Source organism: Hippoglossus stenolepis, chromosome 8 (assembly GCF_022539355.2).
Source record: "Hippoglossus stenolepis isolate QCI-W04-F060 chromosome 8, HSTE1.2, whole genome shotgun sequence".
Lineage (NCBI taxonomy): Eukaryota > Metazoa > Chordata > Actinopteri > Pleuronectiformes > Pleuronectidae > Hippoglossus > Hippoglossus stenolepis.
In genome coordinates, this window is record NC_061490.1 from 8,186,328 (window position 1) to 8,208,809 (window position 22,482).

The 22,482-nt window shown below is 40.0% G+C and overlaps 1 protein-coding gene across 2 annotated transcripts in view; it reads right to left on the reverse strand.

Annotated features, from left to right (window-relative positions):
- Positions 1-22,482, reverse strand: part of dyrk1b (dual-specificity tyrosine-(Y)-phosphorylation regulated kinase 1B) — a 54,214-nt gene that overhangs the window by 21,160 nt on the left and 10,572 nt on the right. The window contains exon 1 of one of the 2 annotated variants that reach the window (XM_035164566.2): positions 4,852-7,069. The exons of the other annotated variant lie outside the window; for it this stretch is intronic. Coding sequence (XP_035020457.1) covers positions 4,852-4,954 — 103 coding nt within the window. The 5' untranslated portion in view covers positions 4,955-7,069. Of the gene's footprint in view, positions 1-4,851; positions 7,070-22,482 lie in introns of those variants that run through there. 2 annotated transcript variants of the gene reach the window in all.

The window sequence follows — 22,482 nt, forward strand, 5'->3', positions numbered from 1 at the left end:
GTTGAAATGTTTCTTTTTCTTTGTCCAACAAAATGACAACATCAGGAAAACATACGATTAATTACCTATTGACTAACCTATGTGCTGATACCAATATATGTATGGTTCTGGCGGACAACATCAGACTTTGATACACATTCAGTTTATTAGGCACATCTAGCTAAGAACAATGCTGCCTTATAAAATAATATTTAACATACAATAAAACTTCATTTAATGTTTTGTTTAAAATAGTTTGAGGTTGTGAATTCAACTTCACAGACTATGTGGAGGATGTCAGTTGCATTGCTATTGACTGATAAGGGCAAGTTTCTAAAAGTAAGTCTATCCTTATTGATAGAAATGTGGTGGGTTAAATATTAGAAACACTATTATTACCAACACCAAGTTCATTTCAATGACATAACCTTCACCAAGTCCCAATGGTTATTCAGCAGACTGACCCTGCTCTACACAAACTGCCTGACCACGGTTAGCTAGTGACCATCTTGACTACAGTCCTTGATCACGAAACAGAGACACTGCTCCAGTGATGCATTTTAGTGGTACATTTTTAATAAAATTTTAAAAAATCAACTACATGTTGATTTGTGTTTTAAGAAATTTTATGAAAAAGTACTATTAAATTATACAGTTAACTGTTGACTGTGTGTGTAGCCATGTTGATTTTATTATTCATATATTCATATATTATATGACACTGAACTAGGGTTTGAGAAGGTTAATTACAATACGGAGTGGGGAATCGGATTTGAAACTGAATACAGCCTATTGCTGTGGATCTACAGCAAATACGCTGGGGTTGGGCCTTGAGACAATCGTGTGTATACAAGTGGCCAAAATAAAAGCAGTCATTAATACAGATAAGCACATATACAGAGATCACCAGACTGATGTAGAATACACAGTTGGATAAATGGGGGGAATGGACAGCTGGCAGGATGAAGTAAGGCTAAGCCTGCTGCCTGCAAATGGGTGATTAGGGTTCAAATCAAATCTCAAATGATAATGATACAGACAGATGAACCTGTCTGTATCATTACGGGAGATTATTACAAAAAGTTTCAACGACCAGGCAACTACTTACCAGTAAGGTGCCTCTTTAAAACTAGGTGGCAGCTGGAGAGATAACATACAGAGATCCCACTGTGAAATAACTATTCTCACCTTCCTTTCTCCAATAACATACTGTAATGTTCTCCCCGGGCCAGCAAAACAATACCTTAACAGCAGTGGAGTAACACACAGTAACATACCGAGTGATCAAACTTACAGTGCTGGCAGGGGACATGGCAGAAAGGAACAATCACTCACTGTACAGCCGCTGACAGACAGCATTAACCAGTCCCTATCACAGTAGCAAACATTCAACACAGGGTAAAACTGTCCTGGAGTGAATACGGGACAATAATAACACAAATCAGGTGGTCATATCTTCATTTACAAAGAACTGTTTCAAGTGCTTCACATGAAGAGACTAATATAAGGAGATGTAGAACATGGGTAAGTTGAGCTAGGGTTAGGTTGAGCCTCTGGGCCCTGGAGACAAAGTTAGGGCTTCTCAGTTTTGATCCTGACTCTGAACCAGACGAAGACCTCTTCCAGAGCTTGTACAGGGTTTAAACGTCGGAAATTTAGCAAGGACTCTGACCATGACGCCTTGCCTAAAAGTGTGAGGTGGTGACACCTCTTAGCTCTGGATACAGTCCTGGAAGCTCAGCCCTCTAACATAAGCAGGGGCTTAAGTTTTGTTTTTCATTAACAAGTAATTCACAGTATACTGAGAAAAATGGGCATGTGAGAGAGTATCCAAAAAGAGTATCAGAATTGTCTTAGTCCTGATGAGAATATTAACAATCGCTGTGGTTTTACGCTCAAAACCTAGACTACTAAACTAAAACTGAACAAGCAAACATGATATGTTGCCATAGGTGACCAGAGGGCAGGACCTCCGTATTAGGGTAAAGATATCCAGTTTTTCAAAGCAATGATGTAGAGAACTCAGCAGATACTGTCGTAAACAGTGCATAAGGACCTTTTAAGAGACAGATGAGTGAACTAATTCCACGTGGTGGTCGATAGGGCCACCCAACACTTAAATGTGTCAAAAACAATGCTGTGATCGGGTGTGTGAACAACTGCACAAAGTCAAGTCGAGCTTGCATCAGCAGTCAGTAAAAAGGCTGCTGGTCACTTAAAGAAGCAACAATGAAACACAGCAGACAAAAGCTGATCAGGATGGAGCCCAACAACAAATATCCAGTAACACATAGACTATAGGACCAGAGACAGCTAACTACATATCTCTGCATTTGTAACATAATCTGTGAAAACTGGATGTTAAATATATAAATTGCAAAAAGTGCAGACCAGTTCATATGCCAGCAGATTTCAAAGATATTAAATATCCCATGTATCTCAAATAATCTGGGCGTCCATAAAAAAAAACATTCTTTCAAATGGTCAAAAACAGCACAGAAAGATAAAAAAAGACATTCATCCCCCTTCATTTCATCTGACACTTCCCTGACACACAAGATATGGAACACATAGCAGCTGTATGGGGCGAGGACTGACATTGAACCTGTAGGCAACAAGTCCAACAACCAAACCTCTGTGTTGCTTCAGTTTGATTACTGAGGGTGGAGGAGTGCATCATGATGAAGGTGAGACGACACAATTGGCAGATATAAGATAATAAAACAATTAAGTGAGTCTTACCATTAAGCACCACAGGTAACATAGAGTCATAATGCACAATCTACACTGTGCTTTTGCCAAAACTGAAAAACCTAAAATTCAAACAGTTGAACTACATAGATCCTGATGATAATTTGTAACACTAGTTCACTGTTTCAAACTGACAAAAATGTGTAAATCTATTGTAAAATGTAACTTTAGTTTACCAATTGTCTTACCTGAGTAACAGGCTGAATCAAACAACATAACACAAAACTGAATAAAACTGATAAACAAGAAGGAAGGGAAAGAAATGAGTGAGCCACTGTGAGCAGGTAGGGGAAGCTGAACAAGCAAGCTGCAAAATGCCAGGGCTCAAATTTAATTCCCAGCTGGATGTTAAAACTGAGCCTGGACGTGAGGGATCCCACTCTGGGACTATGCGGGGAATCCACAGAATCAGTTAGTCCAGAATAAAAGTCATCTTAAAGCCCAGAAAAAAACAGAAGTGATTCAAGTGTGACATGTTTATCTATATCCTTGCATTCCAACCAGTACGTCCACAAATCACGTGTTTGAGTTACGTTTTTCAGCCTTAATTTGATGAATAACTCGCAACCTGTGCCAGAGCAACCAAACAAACTCACGCAAACTTCGCTTTTAGGTCATGTGTGCTCTCAATTTCTAAATGCACCCAAGCTCATACACAGACAAGCAGCTCAGACTGCTGTCAATAATTAATGTCCATTTTTTGGGGACAAACACACAATCAGGGACAGCAACCAAAAGTCACATGAGCATTATTATATTATATTATATTATAATCGACAAAGCCTATCAAAGCATTATCAGATGAGATAAAAGCCTATATATGTGACACTAAAAACCCTGGTATCACTATCAGGATTCCTTTCACTTACTGTATATACACTCACTTCTCAGTTTATTATGAACACCTACTTAAAACTGATGCAGTCTGCTCCAGCAGCTCTGCAGTAAATCCTCCTTCAGATTGTGTTCGGACTGTTTCAGAGGTGTTGGTTCAGATAGATTATCATTTTGGAGAATTAAGTTTATACTGCTGTTGAGTTGTATAACATTAAACAGTGAGATGTGCCTACCCTCCTTTATTTCAATGTAGTGGACAAAATAAAAGGAACAGCTGTCAACACAAAAGAACACAGCTGAACAGAACCACAGACCACATCCTCCATTATGATCATACATTTGATTCAACCCACTATATACTGAACATACAACCTTCTTGGAAAGGGAATTAACTGCTTGACAGTTGGATTAGACCGCAGCAGATTACTGTAGGTGTTCCTAAAGTGCAGATTCAGTGTACATGTCAATAAATAACAAAAAATGTGCATGGAAAGCATTGTAGAAAGGCAATAATTTCAATCCCCAATAAATCTATAATAGTTGGACAATTGCAACATGACCCCACCAACATAAGGCCACAACCAATAAATAGGCAAACTCAACTATTCCTTATTATTTGCTGCCATGCGCTACCGAGTATTGTAACTCAGCAAAAGATAAACCACTTCTGCAAGAGAGCGCGATTACACCTTTAAAACAACATTAACAGGTTTGCAACAGAAGTTGCAACTAATTCAGGCTCTACAGCACTTGTTAATACTAACATGTAAATGGTCTGATGATTATATGATAATTATAAATAAGTATTTTTCAAGGTCAGGACAACTTGCTGCATTTTGTAGTGCCACGGAAATTCACTACAGTTCAAAGTATAGTTTTTCGTTTTTGAAAAAGTTTATCCTTATTACTTTATTCTGTGAATTAATGTATGAGTAGCTAAACCAAAGAATATCCAATAAGTATGGACAGACAGCATCCACAGTCTCCCCAACTGACAATGATGGTGCTTCCTGCTGCCCCCCCCCCCCCATTCAGACCCAGAGCAATCACGATTCAACGCCAACACATGCTGTCACAAACAGCAGCATGACACCATAGTGACATACATAAAACCAATGTTATGTCTTGTTAACTAAAACGTGTCCGAACTCTGTTAAGCGCAAAAACATCATCATACGCATGATCAACGATCAACTCACCGCAATAGAATTACACAAAAATGTGTCTACAATAGGAAAAGAGTTGTTCTTTTCAGTGAGTGTGTGTTTGTGTGTGTGTACTGACTCTTGTTCTTCCGAAGCAGGGCAGAGGCGATCCAGGGTTCTGACTGGACCATCCTGCAAGGGGGCACAGTCTTGTCCTCCACGGATGATGATGTGATCACCATGGAAAGGCTTGGCAATTGTTCAATCCAGCAAGGAAATACTGTCAATCAAACACTCTGACGTGTGGGTGGGACTTGAAAAGGGTCAGGTAACTGTCATCAGGCGTGTTTTCAATCCCAGAGTTCACCTCAACAGTTTACATCCAACTAAATCAATGAATCTTGAAATGGTGGGAAACCGACCAACCAATCAAAAGGCACCGTCTTCTCTGGCTTATTTCTTTTGTAAAATTTTTTGTGACTGTGGTTTCTAAGGCAACCAACTGGTGTACAGGCAGCTTGTCTCTCTGAAGTAAAAATATAAAGGATGCAATCTCTGTCTTCTGTGGAGTTACACTAAAGATATAATCTCTCATTCTACATATATATTCTGTTTCTCTGTGGGTATGGGGAGTGGGGGGAAATATAATATTTGGTTAGTCAGGTTAGCTTTTAGTTATGTTGGTTTCGGCAGTTTCATGCATTCTTTCTATGTGCTGGAGGTTTGTGCCACTCCAGGTCGCTGGTGACCGATGCTTTAGGTAGTCAAAGGTAGGCCTTTCTTCTTGGTTAACAAGTGAATACTCTTATTTATGAGTTTGAGCTAAATGTCCAAGGGGTAAAGGCATAGACTCTTTTTGCTTATGATACGTTCACTTAGTCCAGGGCAGGTACAACCAAATCTTCACAGTTAATAGTCCTTCAGACATCTTCTAAGTGGTATTCCAGAACAAAGTTTGTGTCCAGTGAAGTCTTAACCAGTGGAACACAGTACAGCTAGAATCCCGCTACCAAGAGTCCATGGTCAGTAAGCCCTGACAGATCTCTTATTATTCAGCAGAAGAAGTTCATCCAACCTTTGTTATTCTTCCAGACGACTTGTCTGGAAGATCATTCACTAGCTGTAAATTGAGTCTGTGCTAACCAGGCTCGCCCAGCATACTGCCAGGTGGGCTGAGCGAGGTAGTGTGACAGAAGGGGTGGAAGAGAAGGAGGTGGAGGGGAGTTGGGTTTCCAGCTGCCTGCTTTTACCCCATCCCTTACACTAAAAATAGCTCCAATTACTGGCGCTTTCTGGGGGGACTGGTCACTGGACAGAGTGGAGCAGTGTAGAGTGATGTTATCACTCAGATTAATCCAGTGACACACACACGGCCCTGCACTGGCAATGTCACAGAGCCTGTGCGACCACAGCTCCACAAGGCCTGTGAGTGCTGCGGTCACTCAGCTCCCCTTCACCCGCCCACCTGGTCAAAAGGTGGCCGGCCCACACCAGGGTGAAGAGGGGCCCTTTAGTAGCCAGACAATAATGTAATCCACGTACACGGTACAGTTTGTATCTGGGACAACAAGCAGTTCTGCGAACACATGTAAACAAAATAGTCCACTTCAACGTGTTGATTTCACAAAGACGTGTAGTTCCAGACAAAGTTCCTCTGAGGGGATATCCACACTCATGGGCCGACGGGACTGTGACGAATCATTACAAACACTTCACCTCACTTACACGCGTCTTGTCCTCGGGGGTACCACAGGGGGGGGGAAATCGGGCTGAGAAAGTTTAGATCCAGGATCGAGGGTCATAAGCCAAACGTTTCAGCGTGTTGGAGGCAGGCATGACAAGCCGCTGACGGCCTGCACTTCCAAGCTACTTCCACACTCCCGACACTGTTTACCACAGCAGCTCGATCCGAGAGGGAGTCAGACTCCGAGGCGATCACACCAAAGTAAAATCACAAACAACGTCCAAACTGCGACGAAGCAAAACTTGAAACTCGTCTCGGAGTGAACAACAGAAACCAAATCCAGCGGAGTTCCTGAGCTTTGCTGTCAGACGCCTCTGCTCGCTTCTTTGACGCGCCCGTTCTTCTTCCGTCCGCTTCCGCTCTTCTGTCCTCACACACCTACTCTCCTCTTCTGCTTTTCAGTTGTAGAACGGGGGATTTTTTCTTCCTTCGTGGTGGAAACCTTCACAGGGGCGATTTCGACTCATGTTTCTCGCCCGTTTTCTCTTTCCGTGCTTCTCCGTTAGACGGAATCTGTGCTGCTCTCCCACACGGCTCCCCCACCCTGCGATAGGGACTGTACCATGTGCCCGTGGCGGGGGTCGGAGCCGCTCTGTCTGACGCAGCCTCGCGTTGTGCCGATAAACGCACGACGGATCCGCGCACACGACTTAAAATGACGATTGCGACATTTCACGGGTGTTTTCAGAGCAAGCAGTGCCCAAAGGCCGAGTGCTTTTAAGAAGCATTATCAGCAACCTGAGTGAGTTAGCGGGACGGTAACCTTCCCCCTGACCACAGTAGTCTGCTCCAAGCAGACCTCTCCTGTCCTGTCCATTTATAGTAACAGCGGGATATATATACTGGGACTTTATATACACGCAGACATAGACAACCTTCAGTTGATTTACTGAAACTTCTTTCTACAGTTTCATTGATAAACTCTGTGAGAAGATGGTGTGACACATACTAATAAAGTAGAGTAATAAAGAGTAAATAGTACTTTTCTAAACTTGCTACTCTGAGACTCAGCTGAATCTAAAGAATTATAGAAAACAAAAGTCAGTGTATGTGTTTGTACACATGTATATAAACCTCGAGAGGAAATGAGTGCTGTTTGTATTGCATTTGTATTATGTTGTGCTCACAAGAAGCTCATTGTGTAATATCTATGGAGACCCGGGCCAGAAGTACATGAGACAGAGGCCTACATTGATCAACGCTATTAACACGTGTACACACTCATACAGGTCATTTTAAAAGAACTACCTTGAGGTGGACACAGTTTAATACAACACACAGGGCCGTAGGTAATGGCCGCTTTAGACATGAAACCCGTTTATGTGACAGACACTAACAGGAGCAGACAGCTGGGTTTTCCTGCTGCTGCCATGCAGCTCTCACTGGCTCATGTTGTTCCTCCAGTCTTTGAAAATATTTCTACTTCTCTGTGCTCGGGCGCACGCACCCTCTTCAGCCTCTGTTGCTACCCGACGCCATGGCAGCTGAGCGGCAATTGGCTCCTCCAGGTCCCGTCCCTGGCTGCCATTGGCTGGCGGCTGGGTGTGTGGGAGGAGCGATCGGCTTAGTTTCCCACTGTCTCTTCAAACGGCGCGAGGCAGGAATGACGCGGAAATAGTTTGAAGATGTCAGGTAGAAATGGAGGGAGGGGGCTGCAGCCGGGGAGCGGGGGCAGGGGGAGGGCCGGAGGCCTCCATGAGCACACGGTCACTGAGTGACTCTCCACAGCTGAGATCTGCGGTGACTTCTCCTCACAAAGCAGCCAAAGCTAAAAGTTGTTACTGTTGCTATCCGAGCATTCCGGCTAAATCAGGCACAATGCTGCCCGGGAACAGCTCAGCACACAAACACTGTCACACACCAGCTGACACCCCCTTAAAGGAAACTCACCGTCAAACGCAGCTCGCACTGCACAGACAAATGTGTGTCACTTGGGCTCACCCTCCTTTCTTTCTTTCATTCTTTCTCCTTTTCTTTCTGGGATTCTAATCTAGAACTTGTGCGGATTGATCACGCAGTAATGTGTTATACCAAAGTAATGCTTACTGTAATTACCTTCCACACAAAGGTGAAGGGCTCCTGTGATAATCCTATAGCAATGCACATAAGAGAAATAAACTTAAAACATGAAAGGCTCACCCAATGTTAAGTGCTGCACTTATCAATTTGGTAGCTTTTTTGTTGTATGGTTTTGAACTAAGTAATATCTGCTGATACTGTACATGAAACCTAATAACGGCATAATGAAGCTGCAGTAACAACAATTTGGTCAAAACTGGCCGACCAAATTTCAAGGTAAACATCAGCAAGTGTAATTACTACATTCTGGCTAAGTAATCTCATTGACTCCAGATTCTGCAGGTTTCCTTGATAATCAACTGAAGCTCCAGGCTCCAGTACCCATGGTCCAAATCACTGCACTCCCACACTCTGCATAACAGCTGACCAGCCACAGCTAAAATAGGATGGCATGGCCTAAAAACATGCTATAATTATACAGCTTGCATTGAAGTGATCTGTTTCAGAGATAAGTAAGTATATATGTGAAGATGAGTGTGTGTCAGGTTTAATGAACACTTGCTACAAGTGACAACTTCAATAAAAATCATCAAATCAAAGAGAAATTCATCACTCTCATCACAATAAACAGTTAAAGTGTTTTAGTGATTTATATATTTTCCAGTGTAATAAGATTTTTTTTTTCAGAGTTATAAGGACAGAAAGAGAGGTGAACTGAAGTTAAGTTCAGCATGTGTAGCAAACTGTAGCACCCCAGACAGAGGCCAGCTTCATCTTTAGGATACATGATATAGCATCAACACAACAGGAATCATCTTGCAAGAAGTATTTTTACACAGTTGACTTAATGGTCACACAGCAGTGTCTAATAAATCATGTCCACATTATAGTTCAGTTTAGCCAAAGCTGTCGATTTCATTTCTAGAAGTTGGACAATTTAATCTAAATTTCTGCCACTATGAGCTTTTAATTAAATCTTAAATAAATACAAAGTAAATGAAGGAGAAATAAAGAAAATATGCGATGTAGAGGACACACTAATAAAAAACATATAAAACAGAACTTAGTATGTGCAGACTTTACAGTGACTTTAGATTAATAGCCACATTGTTCTGGGCCAGAAACAGGTTATTTCACCTGTGCATGCACAATAATTTTGATTTCATGTCAAGCCTAGTTCTGTATGGGCAGGCATGAAACACAACCGAGAGGAAGCAAGAAGGTAGCTGGGCAAAAACACAAGGAGGCAAGGAGACAAACCTTAACTCTACTCTCAGAGGGCTTTTTACTAGCCTACTGTGTGCATATGTCTGTTTGCACTGAGGAGAAAACATGGAGTGTGCCGCATTTTTTGTCATCCTCATGCAATGCAAATCCTACAGTTATGTCAGCTCCACAATTACAGAGGTTGGAGCAACAGGTTAAAAAGTGTGTTTGTGCAAACACATACATTGAGTGACCTACACAAGTTTCCTTTATTTTCTCTGCTAATTACAGAGTGAATAGATGAACTGTTGCACACCATGCAGTATGCCCTTGTGCACAGATGATAAAAAGAAATATGTCTTAAGAGAATAACAAGTGGGACTGAAAAAAGGAAGGAATAATATACATCTATATCTAAAATAAAATTCCATGAACTAATCATTTCTAACCCATCAGATATCCTACATGTTGACCTAACACCCTGCATAGAAAGCTTATTTCATTCAAAACCGTTTCCAGGGTCACAACAAAGGAAAAGGAATTATTTTATATCATTCACAGAAATTAATATTCAAAAAGGACAATGTTTTAATAACACATTTTGAACTTGGATTGAATTATGCATCGTATTTAATGTAACAAATACATTCCAGAACAGCTGTAATTTGCACAAGTAAATAAATGCATATAATAAATATCACTTCAAGATTTATATTTCTTATATTTCGACTGTCTGGTTGAAAATACTGAGGCGGTTTTAAACGTCGCTACAAGCGGACATGGTGCGTCAGTTTAGTCAGTGATGCAGCATGTTGCATGGGCACAAACGGCGACTGAAACGGGCTGTGGGATGAGATGCAGCAGTTTCCCGTCGTCTCCGCGGCAGATTCTGCTGCGAAACGCAGGTTGAAGGAGCGAACATGTGGACGAGCGTCAGTGTTTCAAAGTGACTGGTTTCCACTCGGTCACGTTCGGCGCAACTAACGCAGATTACAGCGGCAGCGCGAGGAGGCAAGCAGACTCCGAGACTCACGTGCCTTGCAGCAAAATTCCACCCGGCAACTATACACTGTACCATGGCAACAGCCCTGCCATTGGTCCCCGGTGCGTTTTCAAATGACCAATGGGATGGCCAGCCGCGGGTGATGCTTGTTGCTAGGTAAACATGATGCAGAGGGAAGATAGAGGAGCAGAATTACCATGGTGCTACTGCAGGGAGCTTTCAGAGAGAGGAGCACTGATAGCTTCTGTTCGCCGGCACTGGGCGGTGCCAGAGAGACGAGAACACCGGAGTGACACAGGCAAACAGGAGGATATGAGACTGGGTTACAGCCTCTGGGATCAGGCCTGCCAATGCTCTGCCTGCACAAATGCCATTAATGCACATTAAAGCCAGCCGATGGGGAGAGTTGGCTTCAGAGTCAAATGAGAATCATTGCTTTCTTCAAATAAAACACACTGATATGATTTACTGAAACGCTTTCAATTATAAATAAATTCATTAATATAGTTTTGAACTATGCCATGGCCTAGTGAACTCGGTATAAACAAAACAATGTAAAAAAAATAGGGTGGGCAAAAATAGTCTCAATAAATTAAAACAAAGGGACAAACAGTCTAAAGTAACGAATTATGGTAAGAATCACATGTGCTTCCCTTTTCTTTAAATAACTTGACTCGCTGTCAATTACAAATAAATAGATTAATAAAGTTTTCAACTATGCCATGACCTAGTGAACTCAGTTTAAACAAAACAATGTCCAAAAAATTGAGTGGGCAAAAATAGTTTCAATAAATGAAGACTCACTTGACAATTATAAACAAATAAATGCAGTTTTGACCTATGCTACGATCTAATGAACACAGTTTAAATCATAACCTACTAACGTATATACAAAACCACAACAGTAACAATGGGGTGGGCAAAATAGTTTAAATAAATGAACACAAATGGACAAATAGTCTAAAGTAACGTATTACAGTAAGAATCACATGTGCTTCCTTTTTCTCATCACTTTCTTCAAACATAACACGATATAATTTACTTAAACACTTTCAATTATAAATAAATGTATAAATAAAGTTTTTGAACACTGATATAATTTACTGAAACATTCACTTGACAATTATTAATAAATAAAGTATTGAACTGTTACAGTTTCAATAAATTAACACAAATGGACAAATAGTCATTTGTGCAGTAACTTATTAAGATAAAAGATAAGATAAAACCTTATTGAACCCACAATGGGGAAATTCACTTGTTACAGCAGCACACAAGTCACAATGAGGTAGACAAGAGTATAAAATAAGTCAATAGAATAAAATTTAAAGATTAAATTAAAATACAGAGACAACAGTGAAAGAAAACGTGCTAAAAGAACCACAACAAAACACATACACAGAAAAGAGGTTGCAGGTGCTTTGACTAGCTTCCACTCGTATGCACCATCTTTGCTTTTGCCCGTACAGTAAGTTAGCAGCATCAGTCGGTACAAGACGCTGCACACTCAGCCTGCCAGACACCATGATACACAGTTACTGGTGCCATGTATGCTCATATGAACCACCTTTGTGACACTGTTTGCTGTAGTGATTTATTTATTTTCTTTCCCCCTGATATTTTTTTATTGGGAATTAGAAGTACAAGACATTACAAAGAATGACCCAACCCCATTTGCTTCCACAACCTTCAACAGCAGGAAGAGAAACAAGGAAAAAATGACAAAAATTTAAGTGGAAATAAATGTTTTTAAAAATGTACATAAGTCAAAAAAGTAACTAGTATTATAAACACCACTGACTTGGAAATGTAGTAGTGAAGTGCACCCCTGTAGCAGCCATAGGCATGCTGATTTATTTATTTTGAAGTCCTTGCTCATCAACTGGCTGTGTGTAATTATAGTTTAGATAAGAAAATGACTCACAACTATTCAATATCGTGTTGCACTTTCTCAACCTTAGCTTCCCATGACCTCATTTCAGGATCCTCCAATTCATTCCAAGCCATTGATATCTGCAGATCAGGTCACCTCACATGGGGTCCCACCTGCCTCAGTGTTGAGAAACTGCAACTCCAACATCATCTCCATCACATTTGAATGAGAATACAAGTGACAAACTGAAAAGAAATGAAAAACACTGTAGAGGTCAGGAACTGTAGAGTCCAACCGTAACAGTACCGTCCTTACTGATTTTCTGTCACACATTTTTTGGGAATAATATTTTAAAGAGTGGTTTGTTTTAAACTTTTAAGTAAATTCAATTTACATCATCAACTACTCACGCCCTCTACTTTGGCATTGTCCTGACTTCCATGTATAACACTATTCCTCAGTGTGGGTTTTCAGTATGTATTTATAGAGACACACGGAAACTGGCCATTCAGAAAAACGTTGACCAATTAGCATCAGACTTGGTACATACCAAACCTTACTCATGATGAACAACTTTTTCAAATGTGTTTCAACCCAGTGGTTTATTGCAACTACCAACATTTACTCAACTATTACATACTGTGGCTCAAATCTAATGGGACTTGTATTTTTGGGGGGTGTTTCAGTATTTTGCAACATTATACATCTACATTTCAAAGGATAATATCCTTTTCAACCCAAACCCTAAAGCTGCTACTATTCTTCAACAGGGTGCTTTAACAGCCTTTCTGGTGCCGGAATCTAGTCTTTCAGAAATTCCCCAGAACCAGAAATATGACTTTGAAGCCCAGTTCATTCAGTGACTGTCCGATTGTGTGCTATTGAGAAATTAGGCAAGAGCTGAGCAGAGCTAACAAGTTCTCTTTCTTCTACTTCTGTACTTTTCATGTGAGCAACACTAGCAACAGGACTAGCGACAGGATGAAAATGTAAGCTTTTCTACCCATAGTTGAACATTGCAACCTCCTCTCTCTGTTACCACTGGCTTTTCACTCTATCTTCAAGTATGGCTGCTCAGATCAGTTTTGAACACTGACAATACCACTGCTTTGTACTAGAGCCTGGCAGGTTTATCTATTGGCCAATATGAGCCTTTCACAGACATATTGGTATTGGCATGTCTTAATACCGACTGATATGGAAACTTTATTTGACCGAATAAACAAACTAGACATATGCATTTATGTTTACATTTTATGTAAAAAAATACGTGATTTTCTCTCTCTCTCTCTCTCTCTATATATATATATGTTCTATATATTTGGTTGTATTTGTGTTTTATTTAGATTAATAGCTATTTATGATACAGGTTTTGGTAAATTATTTGTAAATTAAAGCCATAATTACATTTTATCATTTATTTTCAAAGACTGGAGGAACAACATGAGCCACGTGTATATTGGCCAAAATATCAGTGTTGGAAATGCTTTACTCCTTAATATCAGAATCAGCCCCGAAACATCTATATCGGTCGAGATCTACTTTTTGGTGACATTTTAAGAAACCTTAAAATATAACATTTACGTATAGATGAGTCCCCAGCTCTAACAAGCACAGGCAATATGGCTCATAAGCTTTGGGTGCTCTTCAATATCAGACACACAGTTTCTCTCTGCACACACACACACACACACACATCAATATTTCAGGATTCTATTATTATTTTATTGCTTAGTTTCACGCATCATCCCTATAGGTAATAAGGTGGGAGTGGTTTGTATGAACAGGTATATATGTGTGATGATTTTTTTTCAATTATTTGAATGGCAGTCTATAGAGCACATACCTCTGCTAAGGTCAAATAAGCCTTAATATGTCAAGATCTAAATAGTATTTCCTGAGAAACTGATGAAAATGTGGAAAAATTACCTCACAAGGTTCAGGATACACCTAAAAAACGTCCTTGATCTGCCGCTTTAACCAGATCGCACTCAAATTGAATGGATTCTTCTGTGGTCCATGCAGCATCCCTACAACAGGTGTGGTACAAATAATCTCTTTACTTTTGGCCAAATCCTGCTGACAAGCATCGAAACAAACCAACAAACAGATGCAGACAGGTTCTGAAATGACCTTTTTGACCCATTGGCCAAAATGCCTGGTAGACGAAAGACTCCAGCGGCCAAGCAAAATGTTTCCAGCCAAAGTGATAATATATGTCACATATCATATTAATAAGGTAGAATGTTGAATCATAAAGCTCTTCCTTTGCTCCTTACTATGAACTGCAATCACACTCTTTGCTGGTGTGCTCAGACATTGCCGTTAGCGCTGTCACAGAATCTGCTGACAGGGGAGGCTCCGACTGAGTCCGGGATACAGACATACAACCTATGTGACAGTAGCTGCGTTCACAGTCACAGATATTTTTTAGTTTCATCATTTTATTTCCAATGACAAGCAAGTTATTTAGTGTTTTTTCTTTTGCATCCTGGTGACATACTGTTCAAATCAACTCCATGCATCATATTGAGCCAGTTATATGCAACCCCATCATCTCCAAACCTCCATTTGTCATTGGAATTTCCATTTGTAGGTACTATGCCTTTCTCCTTTTTGGTTGTGCTTGAGCAGCAGACAAATGGCAAGCGATCTTGGCCTACTGAGCCCCCCCTCCAAACTCTGCCTCTGATTGGCTATTGTTTTTATTTTGCTACTGGGAAAGCAGAGCGATCGTACATCAAAATGCAGTTAAGATTTTAAGGATTGTATCCAATGATGGGTAAAAACTCAAACTAAAAATATACCCACATTTGGTACTTGCTGGGTGTTAATTTCAGACCCTGAATGCAGGTGAAAAAAATACCCCCTGATAAAGGAAAGTGAAACAAATTGAATAATAAAAACAACAGGTGTGATTGGCTTAAACAACTGAGTGAGGCATGCAGCCTTGCCCCCATGGACTGCAAGCGCTGTTTATCTGTTTATTCACTTTTAATTGAAATAACACATCACATGTCCAAATCCCACCAAATTTGACATCGCACATCCACGGGCCATTTACAATACGCATGCCAAGCGTGAAGCCGATGAGATGAACTCGAGATATGCAGTCCACAGGCAGATCACATCACATCAGTGGCAAGTACACAACAGACCCATTATAAACTGAACCTTTGAAAACTAAGTCCTGTTATTTTACTGTACAAAAGACCTCACAAAAAACGCTTGATATTATATGGTTACTTAGACATGTGGGGATTATGAGGCGTTGGTACTGTATGGCACATAACCAACAGCATGCACATGTAGAATTTACAATTATAGTGCTCAATCTACTTCAGTAAAAACAATTACACTATCAAAATACATGACAATTACACCATCAACACTGTTAGTAGGTGTCCACCAACAAATATGAATCAATACTTCATATGAGTTTTTTCATAGATTCTCTTTGGCCTTCATATTACATAATAGGTACAACGACATCTACCCTGGACACATTCCATTATCCATACATTATATTTCTGGTATGGCAGTGCGACATTACTCAAACATACTACAAATGCAGTCAGAGAGACCGGCGCTGCATGCAGTCTTAAATAGTCAATATGTAAGTATTGGATGATTTAACTTTTAAGCACAGGTGAATGTTATTGACAAAATGCTGAAATTATCATAACTTTACAATAGAGAAGCAGGTCAGCAAAATAATAATACATTAATAATGACATTGTATAATGACATTCTAAGACCTGATGAGCATAATAAATTTATTTTGTGGGCATATTTGCGGTGTAGAAGAACCTGTGTAATTATAGCCACAAGAAGCAATACACAGGTTCTAACCCTTTGCACTCAACAGAGGGAAGCAGCTCTATGGGCATAAATTTAATCTGAGAAGCAATGAGCAGGTTTCAGGCTCAAGAAAACTGAAGTCACTTTAGCTACTTAAATTCTCCCCTTCATCAGATGTGAAACTATGTGTGTATGTTCAAGGATGAGACAGGCCAGTGACAAGCCAGTGAAATTAATCAGGGTTGATCAAAGGCATTTTGATTTATTAGCGGATATGTAAAAAGGCTACACCCACTTGCACCAATCCATGTGGAACTTCAAATTTTGGTTACCTGCCTCTAGATGCACATCATATTTTGTAAGATGTTGATCATAAGGTTTAGAGGTAAAAAATTATACTTTGGACTACAACTTTGATCCCATGCTGTGACTTTGACCCTTGATAGATTTGAAAAAATCCCCACTCCCAACCAATCAGCCAGGTTTAATCCAAATTGGATTACCTACCACAGTTATTGGTGTGACTGAAAGACAGACAGACAGACAGAAGCCACCAATTACAATATACCCACCTACTACTGTGTAGCGCAGATGTAAACAAAAGTTATTACATGGTAAGTTTTTGACCTATTGATAAATTCAAGAAAAATTCAAATCAAGTCAGTAAGCAGATGGTCAACAAACAAGACAAAGACAATCACAAAGTTAGCAACAATGTTCTTCTTTAAGCAAGGAAGTATAATATTGACCTTTGGAGACCATATCTGTAAGCATACTTGCATTGAACCACATCCCTCAATATTCATTCACATTCATTTCGACACAAAAACAGAATGCCCATCAGGTTCAGGTCGGGCTCGGTTAGTTTTCTCTGAGGCTTGCGCGAGTTCAGACAGACAAATAAGGCAAAAGCTGATCTCTATTTCAAATGTATCCTGTACGTCACCAGGTTCTTCATTAAGTTTAAGGCTGGCTCAGGTCTGCCTTGGACCTGCTCTTAGTTATGCTGCTATAGGCCTGGATTGTCGGTGGATATATGAGACATGAAGCTTCTTTCCTCTTCTCCCTCTTCATCATATTAATGTCTCATCAATAAATGTTACTGACTTGACTCCCCAGAGTCCTTGTACTTTATCGTTGCATGTTTATATTGCCTGTAAGAAGGGCAACTACATCAGTTCATAGCTTGATCCGAAATGAGCCAGAATGTGCGTTGTGATTCAGTCCGGCAGTTACCCGCCGAGTAAGAACCAGTGCTAATTGGCGCCGGATTTTGGAACCCAACTTTAGGCAAGATATCAAACCCCAAATTGTCCCTGACTGTTTTGCCGGCAGGGTATGAGTAATGTTTGTTGGATGAAGTGCTACACATACAGTAGGTGTACTGTATGAATGTGAGTGAATGGCAAAACTGTACTGTAAAGCGCTTTGAGTGGTCATCAAGACTATGTACAGATTTAGCTGGTGGAATTTGGTCACATGATAAGAGTTGGTTGTATATGGGAAAAGGTGGTAATTGCAGTATCTGTCCTAAGATGGTCTCTGGTTTAGCGATTCAATGTGAACCTGGGTCTTATAAATGGACCTCCGAGCTTAGATTCTCTTTTGCTGCCCTGTCGAACTGGGCACAATTTTGCTTGGGGATGAAGATCTTAAAAATCTAATTGAATGACCATGCTGGTCAAATATTTGATCTATGAACTTATCAAGGTAGCACGTTAGTAACTCATAATATTAATGTTGACCTTTCCATCAAAAGATGTGTTTCGACTATCCAGAAAAAGTAATGTTTTTGTTACTATAAAGAAAACTATGTCAATTCCATGTATTAATTGATGAAGGGCGGGCATTTCAATTAGTTTGGGATGGGCTTATAGTATGGCTTTAATCACATCAACAGCTAAAATGTACAATATAAGAGTGCATATATTGTGTTTTGTTAAACATCAGTGCATTGTTTTGTATCAAGATACCTTTATACATTCAAATGGCAAATATAAAACTTCTTCTGACATATAGATTTTCCCTAATTTAAGTAACAGATATCATCCACCTCAGTGCACACAACTGTACCAACAAAACAAAACAGTGCGTTGTATGGTACTGAACAGATTTACAACATATCAGGTAGGTACATTTTTCCTATTTGTAATCTATAGCCAACATTTGTCATAATGTGCAAGAGCATTGAAGTAAGGTGTGTACGTTGTCACAGCAATAAGCATACAGTGTTTTCAATGCAAACTTCAGCATTCACACAAAAATGTTCCTTCACAAATCTCCACACTTAAGTGGGTATACTTGAATTTTCAAACCTGCTGGTTTTCAATGCTTGAATCCTGTCATCACCTCTGTGATTTTTAGGCCTCATATGTGCAATGTGGGGAGGTGAAGCCTTTTGCCTGGGCAAAGATCAGCAGAAACAAATGTGAGCTTTCTTTGAAATGCATAAAGTCTCTCCACAAGTTGTGTGACCACTCAATATCTGCCCTGCAGCTTCATGTTGAGTTGGTTCAAGTGATGGAAAACATTTCTCAAAAAACAAATGGCAGTGGAAAAGTCACCATTCTTAATTAGAGACAGAAAAACTTTTTTTTCTCCCTTACTTCACAAAATTGTTTCAATGAGCTTGATTTGCTAAACCATCTAATGTCATTGTGGATTCACAAAATATTGAGCTGACATGTCTGACAACAACTAGAGGGAACATCGCTGTTGTAAGCTGGAGGTACAACAAATAAACTTAATTGCCATGACCATTGTCTTTTTTAAGTCACCACTTAGTTTGGCATACAATAGGCTTTGGTGAATAATGCAATGTAGATATCTCTGCTTTGGAGCCACAACCACCAACCTAGCAGACACGCACCATCCGTTATCAGCATGATAATATGTTTCAAATCCAAGTTGCTCTCCTCAAAGAATGAGACAAACATTATCTCACTGGTCATGTATCCCTCTAACGCAATTAATCCAAGTAGATCCTCCCTGAAAGCATTCGCTATCAAAGAATCTATCATAGAGGCAAAGCTGTGCTACATCACTGTTTTCAGTTGATTCATGCACAGCTACAGACATCCACCTTCCTCAGTTGTTCAAGAGTCTCAAATACGTCCGATGCAAGGGCCTCTCCTCTCCTTATGGTTGAAGGAAGTGTCAGATAATGGAAGTTTCTTCTCAGGTTTTCTCATCTGTAACCACCTCCTCGATTGGTGCAAGCATTCACTCCTTAGACAGTCTCTGCATCTGTGTACAGCTTTTACCCTTGCCACTCTAAAGAATGAGGATGCAGCTCTCTCTTGCTCTGTACAAGCCTGAAACAGGGTGCGAGGTCTATGCTCATAACATGAGGTTAGTCTCAAAATCTTCAAGCATGAGCATAAGAGCCCAGCAGGAAAGTGGTGGCCAAATTAGAATGGGTCATCTTACAATGCGATCTCAACTGATATTACTTACATACCAATATGCATTGCAGAGTAAACACACAGTCCTTGGACAAACATATTAAAACACTTCACTGTCCATTTAGTGTAACATTGCTTTTTTTAGTAGAAAGACATTTAATGTAACTAACCAGATTAATGTGCTAGAAAAAAAAGGACCACAGATGCAGAGTAGGGTGTGTGGAGATGCAAGAGCAGCACATGCCTGGTTCAGAACAAACAGGGATGATTGTAATACACGGTGAGGCAGCATGAGATGGGAAATAAATCGAGGTGCCATCACAGGCCAGCCCCGGCTTGAGGGCCGCCAATTGAATAGCCCGGATGTCGAGTTTTTTTGTTCTTTGCAAGTGTGAACACCAAATAAAGCTGACATCTGGGCAAAGTTAGTTACTGGATTGTGTATTACTAGATGCTAAATGATTGCAAATTATAAGTTTTTATTGTAAAAGCATATTTGTGTTTTGATCAACTCGATCTCTGTTCATTGATTAGTTCTTTGTTTGACTCAGACAGATGTTACTTTTCTGTCTTTCTCTACTTATGTGATGCACACAGCCACACATTAAAATGGTAAAATTAAAAGCCTGTTATAATCCCTTTCACACACAGGAAAACCTGCAGCTGCTCTTATGATACTACTTTGCTGTCCACTTGGAAGATGCATATGCAGTGCGTGCCCTTATATTCTAGTGGCTGTACACCGCTCTGTCCCACCAAACTGGATGGTAAATGGGTGTCCTCACAGAGCTTTACGCACGCTTAATGACAAATATTACATCACTCTGGCCATAACGGACCCTCACTTACTCATGGATGCAGAAAGTTTAACACTAAACTTAGCATTTAGTAATAACTTAGTATAAACAGATTTGCTCAGGTCTCCTGCTTTGTGCTCAAAATCTATTGTCAGCTTGCTAACACACGTGCACGCACACGCACACACAAAAACACACTGTTGATTTATGCCTGCTGCCTCTCACTCTCCCTTGCAGTCTCATGCACAAAAAAACTCCTGTATAGTCTTAATAAACTAAAAGTGGTTTAGCATCTTTATTATTTTGATTCCAAAGTATTCAATTATTTGAGACTGGAATAGCCCAAATGTCTAGTTGTGCTCAAATGAAGAGCTGCAGTAGTCAATATTTTGACTGGTTGATAAAAAAAAAAAGTAAATATATTCTTCAACTCATTGGTCTGACTGAGATGTGCTAGTGGAAGAGGGAGACTGTTCCTGTGCTTATTTATTGTGCTAAAGTAGAACTAAACTAGTGACTATTATTGACTAAAGCTGTATTACATTACAGTGTTTCTCTGCAAATGACAATTTCCTGAAGATCTCTGTTATGTTAAGGACTCTACCTGTGTTAAAGGGACGAATGCTGCGCCTCCAAAGTACTGGTTCTTGCTGGCCCCTAACTGGAAAATCATGTAAAATAGACAGACGACATGTGAATATTCTGAAGGAATAGTTCTTCGGAAAAAACATTGACATGACCCACACAAGATCGTTGATTTGATAGATAGATGTTTTTTTCTCTTAAATTAGGATATTCTAGTAAAGAAAAATAATGTTCATCTTATGAAATTAGATTTCAACCGCTGGTAGGGTTTTTCAAGGTCATAAACAGCTGGATCTGAGATCTCACCACACATCAGGTAAAACCTCTTTGAAGGAGAATTAAATGATGCTATGTTAGCTGATGTGCTTCAAGTGTGTTCCTACTCTATCATTAAGAAAACATATGGGTCTCACAACAGATACCCACCAAGTCGTTCAACACACAGCACACAATAAAAAAAAACACTTCTTCTCAGACCAAGGTGTCACATTTATTAAACCTGCATCCTGATGCAAGCATTAGTTCGATTCCTGTGACAGAAGAGTTAAGTTGGGTCACTGTTCTGGCATTACAGCTGGCGGATATGAACATACACAACTCTGGTCCGGCTGCACTCAAGACTAGAATAACACACACAGACTATATATAAATAAATATATATTTATATACACATATATACATATATATATATATATATATATATACACACACACACTGGTACTGTTGCCAGGCGAGACATAGTCAGGTTCAGTGTGAGGCCCAGAAATAGAGTCCAAGTAAGGACAGGTGGAGGGGCCACATGCAACAACCCTCTCACCCAAATTACCACCACACACACACGTGAGTGAGAGATTGACAGACCTGAAGTAAGACAAAACTTAAGCCACAGAAGCTGAGAGGCTTTACCAGAAGGTGGCTGTCAAGTCTGTCCCACTGGTGTGTTTGTAACACACTGACACGCTGTTAATGTAGTTCATCTTTTAGTTCTAGTTGTATTTAGACTTAATGAAATATGTTTATGAAAAAAAAGGGACAGACAACATGAATCACTCCTCATAGGATCAATGGATGTGTGCTTGCATTAGCCTATGTCACTGGTTCACTGACCTCAAACTAACTAAATGGAGACATTTTGTCTGATTCGGCTGAAAATTGAGGCCTCCAATCCGTTTTCACTGCACCAGCCTTCAACATGATGTAAAGTGACTTAGATCTAAATTTAGATTAATGGTTGGGATTAGGGTTCAAATTAAGGGCAAGCCTCTGCACAAAAGGATAATCAAACACTTAAAGTAAACAAAGGTAAACTGACAAAAATCTAAACTCAAGATCCACTAA